Below are 14,872 nucleotides of genomic sequence, written 5' to 3'. Positions count from 1 at the left end.
ATTTTTCAACTCTAGAGTCATTATGTTTTCCAGTTCTAAGTCATTTTGGTATCTCAGTTACAGTCTTCTGAGAATTCCCGTTCCTTTTTTTTTTTTTTTTGGTTAAAGTGCCGCTTTAGCTTTTGTGCTAGAGCTGCCACTGTTTGAATCACTGCACTGTGTGTGCAGCAGGGCTCTCACCCTCGGGTTTCTGAGTCCTCTTAAATATAGGCTGTGCCCTTGCAGTTCAGACTTTGGGGAAATTAAACAAGTGGATGGTGGACAACAGACATGAACTTCCTCCTCCTGACCGCTGGGACTCCAGTCAAGCCTCTCTGGGTGTGGAAGTATCCAGCCACACCGGCTGGTGATGATTTATGAAATTAAATGTAAGCAAATCAACCACTGTGTTGAGAAGTGCACATTCCTGATGGTTTAGAAATCAGGGAGTAAGTTAATGGTGAAATGTAAAAGCCCATCAATTATCTGAAAGCATCAATTATTTATGGGGAATGACAGCCACAAACCATGAAATTTGTAAACGTTGAATAATAAAATCAGCTGAATAAGAAAAGTATGGTCACTGATGGGAGAATCACATTACATGGATTCCTCTTTTTGTTTTTCAAAGGAAAATTCTGAGGAAACCTGACCAGCTAAGAGTTTCAGAAAATGCAGCCTTGTCCACCGAGCAGAGGACTGACCCACAAATGGACAGACACAATCATGATGGGGCCACGCGTAAGCAGGTGAATGAGAAGAAAAGACAACATGCAAAATGATGATAATAATGAAACAAAGACATGGGGAGACACAGACTTGGAGTGGGAGAGAATGAAAATGAGCTACCTCGGTTCTTACCGGATGTCTAGTTTGGGATTCATTCACGAGACCCCTCTCTAGTTCTGGCCCTTGGATTTCAAGACTTTTTTTTTTTTTAAATGAGGTTCGCTTATACAACACACTCTCCTTTATGTAATCTAGTTTGACTATATTCTATTTCTTGCAAGCAATCTCAAGCTGAGGCCAAACCCAAGTTAAGGTTATGGTAATCTGATCAATTTCACCACATCTTTCTTTCCTACTTTTCTTGAGCTTTATGCTCCAATAACCAAGTATCTATTTGAAATCTTCATTAGATATCTAAAATCACCTCAGACTTAACTATCCATAACGTGACAACACAATTCTTGTTTTCTTTATATTTTCATATAAACATGCTCTTAGAATAATATTCCTCATCTCAGTAAATGCACCAAAATTTACCCAGCAGCTCAGGCCAAAAATTTAGTTGTCATCCATGATTCTTCTGTTTTTGTCATATATCACATCTGACTTACCTTTATAATAGACATTACTAATTTTTGTAGATATTCAGTTTGCTCTATTCTGAACATACAAAAAGACTATACTTTCTTGTCTCCAGGAACTAAGTTCCTGGGTGCCTTTTCCTGGACAATGAAATGTGAGCGAAAGCTGCACGCATCATTCCTTTGTAGAAATATTTCTACAAGGGAATTGATTATCAATCTTTTCTGGTCATGTGATAGATGATACTTCACATGGTAGAGTGTCTGTCAGCCTGAGTTTGTAAGTCAGATCTCTCTTCTGATTCAAGATGTACAAACAGGATGAACAAGAAACAAATCTTCGCTCTTTGTGATACCAAGAATTGGGGGTTGTTTGTAATTGTGGCATAAGCTACCCTATCCTAACTGAAAACGGTCCTCTAGTCCTATTGGCTGCATCTTCAAAGTGTACCCAAAACTTGATGCTTGTTACCTCCTTTCATACCATCACCGTATTCCAGAGCACTCTCATCTCCTGCCTGGATTTACTGCAGCATCCTCTTAGTGCGTCTACCATTTCCTACTCTGGTACCTTATAAATATCAGATATCATTTTCCAAAGAGCAGTCAGGCTTGTTTTTTAAAGGTGAATTATATCTGTTATTCTCCTGCCCAAAACTTTTCGACAACTACCCACTAGAATAAAATTCAAAGTCTCTCTATGAACCACAAGACCCTATAATGTGACCTCTGTTTATTTCTCCAGACTTCTCTCCTGCCATTCTTTTATCTCTCGGCTTCAATCACATTGGGTCTCACCACAGCTAGCAAGCAGTAAGCTCATTCTCTCTTCCGGCTTTTCTTCTGGGGTTACCTCCGTGTGGAATGTTTTACCTCAAGACCTCTGTATGGTTTGGTTTCCTCCTTCCCATTGTACAAATCTGTGTTCCAAGATTATATCCTTTACTTTACCTAAACACACATCCTCCAATTGCCCTTCTTTATTCGGTAAAGCACTCTTTGAAATTTCCTATTTCTTTATTTTTATATTTGCTTAATTTACGTTAAGTAAACATAATTATTTTTCTAGACTACCAATACCACAAAGCAAGGATTTTGTTTTTCAGTGCTCTCTCCCTAGAATATATTAAAAAAAAGTATCTGGTACTTAGGGGGATTCAATAAATATTTATCAAATGAGTGAATGAATGAATAAGTAGCTTAAACAATCAGGACATCAAAACAATAGTGCAAAGAAGCAAAAACGATTAGAACCAATACTCCTTTATACATCCTTAACCTAGTCTGTTTATTTTCAAAGAGCAAAAAACAAATCAAAATACTGCTAGCTAATCAATTTATTCAGCTTTTATCTATTATCTACCAATTATAATACATTTATTTAGAAAAACCTGGTATGTTCCAGTTGACTTACTTAAATCGGCATATTGAAACTAGGAGTCTTTTTACAAAGGGAATCAGCACAGGATATGCTTCAAGTTGCAAGAGCAACAACCGAGTTTCTCAATCCAAATTCTCTATACTTTCTACCATGGACCCAAGAAATTAACAGAAAAATAAAAGGATATGAAAGGAAAAGAATGGACTCAAAGACAGGATCGGTAAGTGACTTAAGTAGAAGACACTAGATTAGAAAATTTCTATGGAAAATAACATTCTGAATAATTTAGCTAAAGAGAATCAATGAGTAGAATTTGTCGACGAGCTGTGTGTGTGACCGATATGTTTATTCTTCATCACCACATCCTCGATGATGTAAGATTATGTGTATGCCCATCACATGCCAAGATGATGCCTGAAAACTTCCTGCAGTGGGGCATATCCTTGGATTGCTACTCTAGTGGAAATGATGGATATGCACTGATACACTCGCTCAGTTATCAATTTTCACTCATGCAACATGCTACACTTTTGCAAAGCATATAATCCAGGTGTGGAACATTTACTATGACCAATCCATATATTGAAGATAACTGGCTTTTAAAAGAACTGAGTGTTTTTTTCTGGCCTCGGTGACATTCCAATGAGGAACATCCAATGAGTTATGAGAAATGGGTCAGTTTCTTGTCTCTGTGACTTTCCAAGGTTGAGTGTGTCATTTAAACTTTTAACGGAGAATGTGGATGAGGATAACATATACCTATCCTAAAGATTTCATAGGTTGTTGTGAAAAGAAAGTAACGCATGTCAAAGACATGTTTTGTAAGCTGGTTATTTCAGCTGTTTGTTTTTCTTCTGCTTCTTTGAGGTAATTTAAGATATCCTTTAAATTGAAGTTTCCATATTTACACAGTTCAAAGTGAGAGGGAAATAAAGGGTAAGCACCAAAATGGATAGGCTTGGCCCTGTGGTCTTTATTTCTACTTGAGATTAGCAATGTTCATATCCAGTTAAGAAATGCTGCAATTACAATAATTAGAAAACGGCACTGCTGTTTCTTAAAACACACAAAAGTACGAAGTGCTCTCCCATTTGAAAACCCTGTCACCTGTTTCCATACCTAATCATTGCCAAATAATTCATCTCCTACCCAAGGAAAAAAGCCAAATTCATGGCCCATCATAAAATGAAACACATTATAGCCGTCACTTGAATAACAGAAAAAAACAAAATCAGGAGAAAAATGCATAAGATTGTGCATTGTCTGAAACCTCCTTGCTCTAACAATATGTAAATCGACACATTTCTGAAATCTAAAGCTCATGGTCTCTAGTTATTTTGCTGCTTTGTTTACTTGAGTGATTCCCCTGTTCATCACTAAATATATCACAAAGATCTTATTAAGTAAGCAGAATAGGAAGCATGATGAATACTCTGATGAAGGCATTTAGTTTCATAAGAAATCCTGCTCATAACGATTTTGTGATCAATTATCCAAGCCCACTTCAATCTCACACTCAGAAGTCACTTTAGGGAAGTGATTAGTTACAAATCCAAAGAACACAGGATACCAAACAATTACTGTACCCCAGGAATCTCAAGTCAACAAAGATAGCTCTAAGGCAAATAGCATAAGAAAACTCCTTATTCTTAATGAAATCCATCCTGCTCTCTTTTTCACACATATAACACATACTACCCATAGATGTAAAAGATAAGATTATGGCTAAATGAATCTGATCACTTCACCCATTTTCACCATCAAATAGACCAAGAGAGTTACCGCATATTTAATTAACCATGTAACCCAAGTGAAGAATGGTCAGCTAGCTTTGGCTCAATGACTAGGTTTAGCTGATATTTATAAAATTTATCTGCTTTTTTGGGGGGGGAGCTGAGATCAAATTACACCATCTCGGATATTCACTGATCATGTTGTTCCTCCTACCTCATGGTGATTCTTGGCAAGCCATTCCTTAATGGTGCTGAGGGCAATGACGGCAGCAGGCTCGTTGGGAAAGCCTAGATGAAGAGCAGAAAAAAAAAAAAACCAAATGAACAATGAAAGATGAAGGCAATAGAGAGGTTAATCATGCTATGATACTGGAGTTTTCTCATTTAAACAATATTCAATTCAACCAATGAGTACAGCCCTCAGGAAGGTGTACGTGGATATAAAGCCTGTGATCCTGCATTAAGAGGGCTGGTCTTACACCAGTACAGACAAAAAAAAAAAAAAAAGACAATAAAGAATTTGTCTCTAATCCTATAACAATATCAATTAAAAATGTATTTACATATACTTAATAGATTACAATGTTCTTTCATATTATTTTCTTATAAGAAGTGTTCAGATTAAAGTTTATTATCCTCAGTTTAAACAAAAGTACGTGTGTCTCAGAGAAAACACATCCTTAGCGCTGGGTCAGTTCTGCCGATCACAAGGCCAGCAGAACTCCACCAATGAACCATACCATAGAAAGCTATCGTCAGAATTCAGAGGGTAGCTCCTGTTTCACTTGGGGCCAGCAGGGGTGATGCCTGGAATTCAGACAGCATGAACTAACCAGGTCTTGTTGTATAGGTTTAGTTTTAGAAGAGCAGCAAGAATGACAGACTTACGCTTCGTCCCAGGGAGCAGGAGCACACATGCTCAGAGTCTCCCAAACACATTCAGAATATCGGTTTAACTGATCTAAATCAAACATGTTCCTGGACCTGCAGAATCATCAGACATTCTGCCAACAGTGATGGTATGTGAAGGAAGAAACTTATAAATTTATATATTTATGGAGCAGGAAGAAGAAGAGATGGGCGTGACTATGCTACTGAACCTACTCTCGTTTGAGCTCATCACTGGCTTCCTAATCCCCAAATCCCATCACCTTTTAATTTATCTTCAAGCTCTGGTGTTAGATGTGTTTGACTCATTTTTTGTTTTATTTGCCTCTCCCAGATTTTTCTTATTGTTTTAAAGTTTACAATTCAGTGGTATGGACCATGTTTATAAAGTCTGGATTTTATAGACTAATTCCAGAATATTTTTATCACGAATCTAGAATATTTCACTAGTTCCAGAATATTTTTTATCATGCCATAACTAAACTCTGTACCCGTTAATGGTCACTCCCCGATCTGTCACCCAAAGCCCCTGGTAACCATTAATTAACTTTCTGTCTTTATGAATGTGTGAATTCTCCTCCTGAATTTTTCAACCCTGCCTGGTTCCATGTCTTCTTCTTCCTGTTTGACCAATTCTTTCCCGATTTCTTTCTCTAGCGGCATTCATTCAATGTGTGCCGTTCCCAGCATCCTAAACTCAGTCATCTTTTTTCCTTTCTACTCTGGCATGTCTATGAGGATATCTCCTAGTCCAGAATCTCCTGGGACATTGTCCATATAGATGCAGAAAGAGAGATGTTCCAGAAATGGAGAGAAGCAAGACTTAAAAGATCTGGTTTTATTGGAGGGCAAATATGTATTCTAGTAGTTCAAACCGATGGTTAGATCGCAATAGGTCTTCAGGAAAAAACGAGTGACAGTACAGGAAAAAGACAGATACTGTCCCCATTTCCAAGAATATGTGTTGCTTTTCTGATTAGGTTTCTACAGGCTTTGCTAGAGAGTGTGTTAGGAAAGGCAATCAAACAAATCCGAGCCAAGCTTCATTTTTCTTAGAGACAATAACCGTGATAGAGAAAATGTGCCTAAGTTCTTGAACCTTTGTAATGTCTACCAAATTTGGGACTGTGCATTTGTTATGAATTGGTTAATCCTATTCGTGTTCTTTAAATGAATGCATCCAAATGTAAAACCCTTAAATTTTCTTTCAAGTTCATTGTCAGTTAATTTATTTAAAAATTATTACTGAACCCCACATGAGTAATTACGTCATGCTTTTAATGAGTGCCTGTCCTCTAAAAGCCCAAAGTCTAGGGGAGGAAACAGACAAGTAAAGGGGCAAACAAAATGCAGCCTGACTAGTGGATTAGGGGTATGTGGACACAGATGAAGAGGACTAAGCAAGAAAAAAGTGTGGGCTTGCAGGAAATAACAGAGTATTTGAAGAAGAGAGCTGTACAATGGGGAACCAAGGAGACGTTATCCTCAGAAATAAGCTGTGAGTCCCAAGGAGTTAATGGGAAAGGTTAGGAAAAATGAAGGGGAGAAGAAAGCGGGAAGAAAGTACGAGTGAGCTGCGGAGGAGGAGGAGGAGGCCAGGATTTGCTGTTAGGGGGTTAACCATAGGAGGCCTTTTCAGGCCATCTCTGCCCTGAATTTAACACCTGCATTCATAATTGCCTGGATACCTCTCCTTGATAGGCTTCAGCACCAGAAACGCAATACATGTTCCCACCTAAAACCAACGTCATCCTGGCTTTCTGGTTTCTGTCTATGGCTTTACCTCTCTCCTAGTTACTGCCATATTTGACTGCCTTCCCTGCCGGTAACCGAGTCCTAAAGGCATTGTTCCTCTGAACTGTCGTCCTCCTTCCCTTCCTTTCCTCTCTTTCCCATTGATTTCATTCAAGATTTGATCGGTCCTCACCCAGACAACTGCAGTTGATAACTGTGCTCCTTTGGTCTTCCTTCCCTTCTCCAGTCTATCTTAGGAGCCGCTTTCAAGTGATTCTTCCTACAGCACAGTTAACATTACACCTCAACCTTCCTCAGTACAGAGGCAGCCTTTGTTGACTCTCCGACACAGAATAAACATGGGCATCTTAGCTTAGTGTTACACATTCCAGTGACCCCAGGGGGCCTTTCTACGTGGATGTTTCAGTTTTCTCTTATTTATTCTCAACTTATAAAATTCCTCTCCAAATTTTAAGCATGTTTAATAAGTACTTACATCACAAAATTATAGGGCTATAAAAATTAATAAATACTGCAACCACGACCATCAGCATTAACATTCACCTTTAGAAGACATAATTCCCCACAGAGAAATTATACAAGTTGTCATAGAACCATGGCAACTATGGTCAGTTCTCAATTATTTGTGACCTCCTGATCACTCTGTCATATTCATCAAAGCATCTGGCACTGTGTCATGGTTTTCATCTTAACCTCAAGGTTTGCTATAACCCCGGGTGATTTCAACATCCAAGAGAGTGACCCACTCATCTTCCACAACAACCTCCTCCATGGATCGTGCTCTGGACCTTGATGCAACATTCCCAATTCAAAGTTACTAATTTAAGCAGGGCTCTCTCAAAAACCATTTTCTCGTTGGTTTGTTTGCTCAGCTACCTTCTAAGGAATATTCTTTTGCCAGCATTTGAAGCCAACTCTGGCTTCAAGCCACTCCGCCCAGGTCAATGGCAACAGTTCTCTCCTCAAGGAGCTGGCTCCTCCCTGTCTGTCTAGCCTCATCTCATGTTGCATTGCTCTTTGTTTTCTCCACTCCAATGACACAGCCATCTTTCTGGCCTTTGAATGTGGTATTTTTATTTTGCCATCCTTTCATCATAAGGCTTTGTTCATGCTTCTTCCGCTTTCTGAAAAGACATTTTCCCCCCTCCTCTTTTCCTAGCGTATTTCCATTTTATTCATCCTCTGCTCCGTGACCACTTCTTCAGGAATGGCTTCTCTGACATTGATGACTTCCCTAGGTTGTGTTTTCAAAACACCATGTACCTTTACCTCACAGACCCATCACAGTTGGCAATTCTATATTTATTTATGTAAATATGTGATGAATAACCTTAATAGAGTGAAAACTCTGGGAGGCAGATAACACATCTGTCTTTGCTTACCACTGGATACCTAAAACATTGCTAGCACATAGACAATAATCAGTAACTAGGTGTTGAATGACTGACTGGATTACAGACTTGTGGATCTTTGCACATATTGGCAACAGGAAAAGGCTCCTTCCTGGGAGCACAAGGGTGTTTAGCCTTAGAGTACGGGGAGGAGGAAGGGGTGCTGAGAAGGTACTCAACAGATTGTTATATTCAGAATATCCCTTTTCATCCCTGGGGAAAATTATTGAAAAGACTTATTAGAAAATCTAGTTCCTGTTAGGAAGATGTTTTGTGATTAATTAAAAGGGGAGAAAAATATCAAGATGAGTATTTCTGAAAATATGCTTTCGGTGGACATGGACGTACAAGATAAAACATGATGTTCAGGGTAAACAGCAACAGGACAATTCTTTCTCCACTTAACTGCAAGACCTCCAGGGTTACAAATAAGACCAATGAATGGACAAAGACAGGTTTTAGCCTACGGATGGGCTCCCAAGAGAGCAAGGCTTTCCTCAAAACATCACAGCATATTCTGGTCACCAGGAAACTTTTGTTCACAAAAGCAGAATGGCCACCCAGAGGGGAGGCTACAGACAAGCTTCAGATGAATCACTGAATCAGACGACATGGGAAATTTCCTCCAACTATGACAATCAATGAGGCTGAACAAGCCATGAATAATTTAGGGCCAGGCATGCAGAGTGTTGCATGTGTGTGTGTATGCAGGTGCACACAGCTTCTGTGCTTCTACTGGTATTCTAAAGGTTAGTTTCCTACTCATTAGGATGGCTTCATAAAATTAACTTTTATTGTAAACGTGTAAGTTGACTTATACAATTTATAAATGATTTTTTTTCTTATTTACTTTTGTATAGAAAGTGCTTGCAATTTTTACACACACACATATACACACACACACACGTGCGCACAGACACCCCATTATGCAGCTCAAGGTACAAGACACTTCTAATACCCCAGAAAGCTGCCTTGTCCTGAGTCAATGCCCAGCCCTCAAAATAACCACTATTCTGGATTCTATGATCAAAGGTTAGTTTTCTGATTTTATACTTCACATATACAGAATTACATAATGTGTGTTCTTTTCTGTCTATGGCTTTGTTCAAAATTATGCCTGTCTGATTTATTCATGGGGTTACATATAACAGTAGCTCATGTTATTGGAGTGCTGCATTCTATTGTATGGATATTCCACGATCTGTTTATCCAGTCTGGTGTTGATGAATAACTGGACTGTTCCCAGTTTGAGACTGTTATGAATAAAGCTACCGTGAACATTCTCATACATGACTTGGTGCACATAAGCATGTGTTTCTGTTGAGAATATATCCAAGAGGAAGGGCAGCTGGATGCCATGTTATGCTTGACTCTGGTAGATTCTGCCAGTTTTCCAAAGCAGCTGTGCCAATAACACTCCCACCAGAAGTATATGAAAGTTTAAAATAATGTCTTTTAATAATCTCTGCTGATCTATTTATTTAGTATGTTGAGACATACTTTCTAATTATACTCTCTTGACCACATTTCAAGCTCTTAAAGACAGCTTTAGGCTCTTCAATACTTTTTATAACCAGAAGCCCAGACAAGCTTTATGATTTGCCTGTCTTCTCCCTGCAAAGCCGTGATGTTCTTAAGCCAAGAAAGGACAAACTCTGTCAACAGAACATCAAAACAATTTAAATAAGAGAGACAGAAGTGAAACAGCAAATTGAAATTAGTTTTCATCCACAGCACATCAAATCACTCATTAGGTGGACATTTTCCTTCTACTTGGTTAAGCCGATATTTCGTTTCATCAATTGTCACTTCAGAAAGATACGGCAATAAAGACCCATTGAAGATTCTACTCCACCTCTAAACTGTATGTTTGTTGGTACTGTCGAAACCCAGAACGGCTCCAATACAGCTACAGTGAATCTGGTTTTTCACTTTGACTATGGACAATTTTCCCCTCTACTTATTTTTTATTTTTTACTGTTATTGCTAATTCCCTATTATCTTTAATTTCATCCAAAGGCTGCCATGTAGAAACTAATTTTGTTCACCTGATATAAAATCCAAATATGTTTACCAGAACTCTAGCATATTCCCCTAAAATAAAGATAGACATGACTTACTCTGCCAGTAAAACTGTCCTTTTTGGAGTCAGAAGCAACAGGTTAGCTTTTGTTTTAAACTTTAAAATGAAAGTCTATTTGGAGCTATAGATCACCATATCATAGAAAGGCCTATGGCGATACTTTAAATCAATCGTTTCAAAGAGGTTCTTACTACCAAAAAATAAAATAAAATAAAATTGAACATGATTTTGGTATACTAATAATTTGGTATAATGAAGCCAGGCTTTAAAGCCTTAGCCTCATGCACCATTTAGAGTCTGCCCAGGGCTTCCCTCAACATCCCCTTCTAGACCTGTAGCCAGGTCTCACCTCAGCTTTAACTGCCTTTCTAGCAGTTTGTAAGAAGACAGCGCGCTAGAGACCCATGCCCAGGCAAAACTCACAAATCTAAAACTATTCTTTAGGTACTCAGTCATTTTATTTTCAGCTGAATGATGCCTTTTGTGGTGGTTTTAACCTCAGAGGGTTTTCATCCATACCCTCACCCCACCCAGCCAAGCACGGGTGCCAAAGCTGTGACAAAACACTGGCGATTTTATGAAATCATAAATCCCTGTGTAGACTGCATATTATTTAGAAAGTAGTTGCTATACTAGCCAGCCTTCCAAGTGACTAAAAGCACCAAATTGGTACTGTAGTACTATAAATATGCAGAAGTTAGGAGCAGTAGTTTGAAAAAATCAAACTCCCTTGAACTCTGCACATGAAATCCACATCTACTTCTGAGCTCTCTATTCCTGCCAAGTCTTTAATGAGGAAAGCATGGCGCCGTGTTATTTTTATTCACACGCATACCCTCAAAATAGAAATATTATGAAGTTATCAAATGCGAGACCTTCAGCACTGATAGAAACCTATGAGTGTCCTAAGTGAGAAGGATGTATCACTGGGCTGATCAATATGTTGACATCAGTTGAACGGGGATTGTCAACATTGACTATCAATGCAAAATTATACTTTGCTCGATAATTTCAGAGAATATAACCATAATATTTTTCCATCTTAGCACACAAGTTCTGTTGTGGGATCGCAAGGAAGGAAAACAGTATACGTTTCAAGCTCGGGTGAAAAGAAATACAAATGTGAGATGAGTTGTGTGTTGTTATTTTAATTTCTCCTGAACATACACATGCACACCCTACCATGCACGGAGAGGAGATCGGAGGGCATAGATGGAGGGTGTCGTGGGAAGTACTGGGCAATATATTTATTTCATTTTTTTAAATCTCAACACAGCTTTCATCAACCTCTTACCCCAGGCCTCCTTCCAACCCATAAAAGCAATTCTGATAGCACGATGAAATCAAATTACTTGGGAGAAATGAGCTGAAGGAACTTCACCGTTAAGCAATTTCTAGACCAGCCACTCAGACCATTCTGGCTAAAGGCTGAGTTTCACAAAAGATAAAACAGGTGAAGTAATAAGAGTGACACTGGCCCCTGTTACTGCAGGGAGCAGGGCAGCAGAATGCTAAAAAGGTGTCACTGGCTTCACCCAGGAGCACAAAGGGGCACCTCGTAGGCAAGGGTGAGGTGTCCACAGTCTGCCGTTAAGAGAGTGGAATTGCAGCTGTTTTGTGATCTGGTTTTGTTACTTGAGTATATACACATAACATGGAGTATTCGTAAGTTGCGTAACCATAGCAGACGCTGACGATGCACTGCATGTATCTTCCTGGCGTATGCCATTTCCTTGCAAGTTGCTTTGACTTAAACCTGCCAGCCCCTTTTACCTGAGGGCTCCTTCTGGTGGCCAGAGATTCCTTCGCCACATGTAGGGCAAACCTAAAGGGTCAGGAAACAAGGCCCTACCCACCAAAAAATATCCTTCAACCAATGATTAATGAGAGTTGCTGGGTAAACACTATGGCCCCTCACCCCTCAGGGGAAAATGCTCAGCTGTGGGCTTTATAGTTTCCCAGAGCTACTCAGCGAGGTCACACCCCGCTTGCCCACAGTGGCAAATGCCTTGATGATGCATTCTTTATTTGCTTCCTTTCTTTGTCTCTCTTTCCAAAAATTACCTCCCAAATTAATGACTTACACCCAAATCCCTGCTTTTCAATCTGCTTTTTAGAGGTAGTTGAATCATGACAGCAACCAAGATATATTGAGGGATCTGAGACAAAGAAGTGTCATGTGTGATCCTGCGATCACCCTCTCTCCGCTGTATTCTAGTCGTAATCTCTAGCACGTGTATGGTAGAGAAATGTTCTATAAAATAGGTAATTAAGTGGGGAGAAGGAGTTGGGGAGCTCACTGGCTGTCAGCATCAAAGCACCATAATATTTCATTTCAGGGAGTATGGAGGTCATCTAGCCCAGGCACACATTGGCATGTAAACCTGGCCCGCTAGTCAAGACAGCACTTTTGCAATACTAATAAACTACTGCAACTGCTACTGCTGTTAGCATTTGTTGAGCAATTACTATGTGCAAGTTACTCTACTTAGTAGCATTTATATGTATTATCTCATTTAATCTTCATAAAAATACATTTATATGTATTATGTAATCTTCATAAGAATATAATGGAAAGTAGAAAAGAAAAAGAAATATGAGTTGCTTGTAAATGGACAGCAACGTTATTGTATTGAGGAAAAGGGGCAAAGATAATTAATTTGAATTTATATTGAAAACACTCAAGGCCAGGTGCAGTGTCTCATGCCCTTAATCTTTGCATTTGGGGAGGTTTTGGCAGGAGGATCACTTGAGCCAAAGAATTCTAGACCAGCCTGGGCAACAGAGAGATCCCATCACTACAAAAATATAAAAAAAATTTTTTAAATCAGCCAAGCCCATGCCCGTAACCCAAGCTACAAAGGAGGCTGAGATGGGAGGACTGCTTGAGACTAGGAGTTGGAGGCTGCACTTCAGCCCAGATAACTGAGTGAAACCCTGTTGAAAGAAAGAAGAAAGAAGAAGAAAAATGGAGAAAGAAGGGAGGAGGAAAGGAAAAGAGAAAAAAAGAAAAAAAAAAGGGAAGAAAGAAAGAAAGGAAAGGAAAGGAAGGAAGGAAGGAAAAAAATAAAAAGAAAGAGAGAGAGGGAGGGAGGGAGAAAGAAAGGGAAGGAAATGAAGGAAGAAGGAAAGAAGAAAGGAAGGAAGGGAGGGAGGGAGGAAGGGAGGCAAAGGAAAGAAGGAAGGAAATGCCAAGAGGTGTGCAAAGTATAGTGTGACTTTGTCATGTGAGCTTTGGCAGACTCAATATAACCCAGTAAGGCAGTTAGGACTTGCATCTGCTTGAAGAGAAAGTAATGATACGCTATGGTGGGCATGCGTGGGAGCCTAGGCTATTCTTAGAAGCCAAAGCACCTCTGGCTTCCACATAAAATAAATCAAACCCCGAAAACTTCCTTCAAAATGTATATAATCTTTCCCATTTTACAGAAGAGGAAAAGTGGCTCCTGGAGGACTCAAGCAAGGGACAGCACCAGGACACCAGCCCACACCCCGTCCACACCCTCGCCTGGAGCCTGGAGCCTGGCATGCCGTTGGTCCTCAGAAAGGATGAAACATACCAGAGAGCCTAGCCTGGATGTTACATGGTTTCCAACCCCAAAGAAAGGAAATCAGAAACTCCTATGGGCAGAGAGCTGTTGCAGAGCACCACGTCCAGAGGACCCATGGGATCAGATGTGCTATCTGCTTTTTCAGGTAACAGCACCCATTCTACCGTTTAACATCTTCATTACAGAGTGTGGGTGGGGCTCGAAGCGTCTCTTGAGAATGTAGAAAAGCGACCAGTTCCGATCGTCCAATTACATTGAACATTTAGGTACCATCATTCTGGACATGATAGGAGCGTGTGGATTTGTGGCCCGCTGGCTCCCTATGGAAACTCCGTGACATCGGGTCCTTCCCCATGGTCCCATCTTACTCCTTTATGTATTTTATTCAGCGCAGCACTGTTGTCCCTAGCAGGGCCTCTAGAATTAGTTATAACATCAAAAGGGAGAGGGGAGTATTGTGTTTCTTCCCTTCTTAATCTCTTCACATCCATTCTTTCATTTCACTTGACGTTATGTGTGCCAAAGCAAATGATACTCTATAAATTCTACTATATTCTGCCTTGGTCTTGAGACACTTTTTCTTTCATTTATTTAAAAAAAGTGTGAAACAAAGTTTTCCTTTCAAGCTGTGTTTCTTCTGCTCTGCAAAGCAGATATCACTGAGCTGCATTTTTATAGGACACAAGGTTACAATCTATGCAAGCTTCATCAGCTCCTCAAACTTATGAGCTCCAGTGTCTATTTCTGAGAGTATTTTTAAAATCACCCTTTGCCTATGGAATTATAATAATGACTGGAGAA

General features: G+C 39.6%; 1 protein-coding gene across 2 annotated transcripts in view; it reads right to left on the bottom strand.

Moving 5' to 3' along the window:
* MACROD2 (mono-ADP ribosylhydrolase 2) overlaps nucleotides 1-14,872 on the bottom strand; it is a 2,030,631-nt gene that overhangs the window by 538,220 nt on the left and 1,477,539 nt on the right. For both annotated transcript variants that reach the window (XM_032248219.1, XM_032248220.1), the window contains exon 8: nucleotides 4,618-4,691. In XM_032248219.1, coding sequence (XP_032104110.1) covers nucleotides 4,618-4,691 — 74 coding nt within the window. The remainder of the gene's footprint in view (nucleotides 1-4,617; nucleotides 4,692-14,872) is intronic.

The sequence above is a fragment of the Sapajus apella genome, unplaced genomic scaffold, assembly GCF_009761245.1.
Source record: "Sapajus apella isolate SASKATOON/1434 unplaced genomic scaffold, GSC_monkey_1.0 scaffold65, whole genome shotgun sequence".
Taxonomy (NCBI): Eukaryota; Metazoa; Chordata; class Mammalia; order Primates; family Cebidae; genus Sapajus; species Sapajus apella.
Note: the sequence above shows the minus strand (reverse complement) of the source record. Positions and strands in the feature narration are given on the sequence as shown.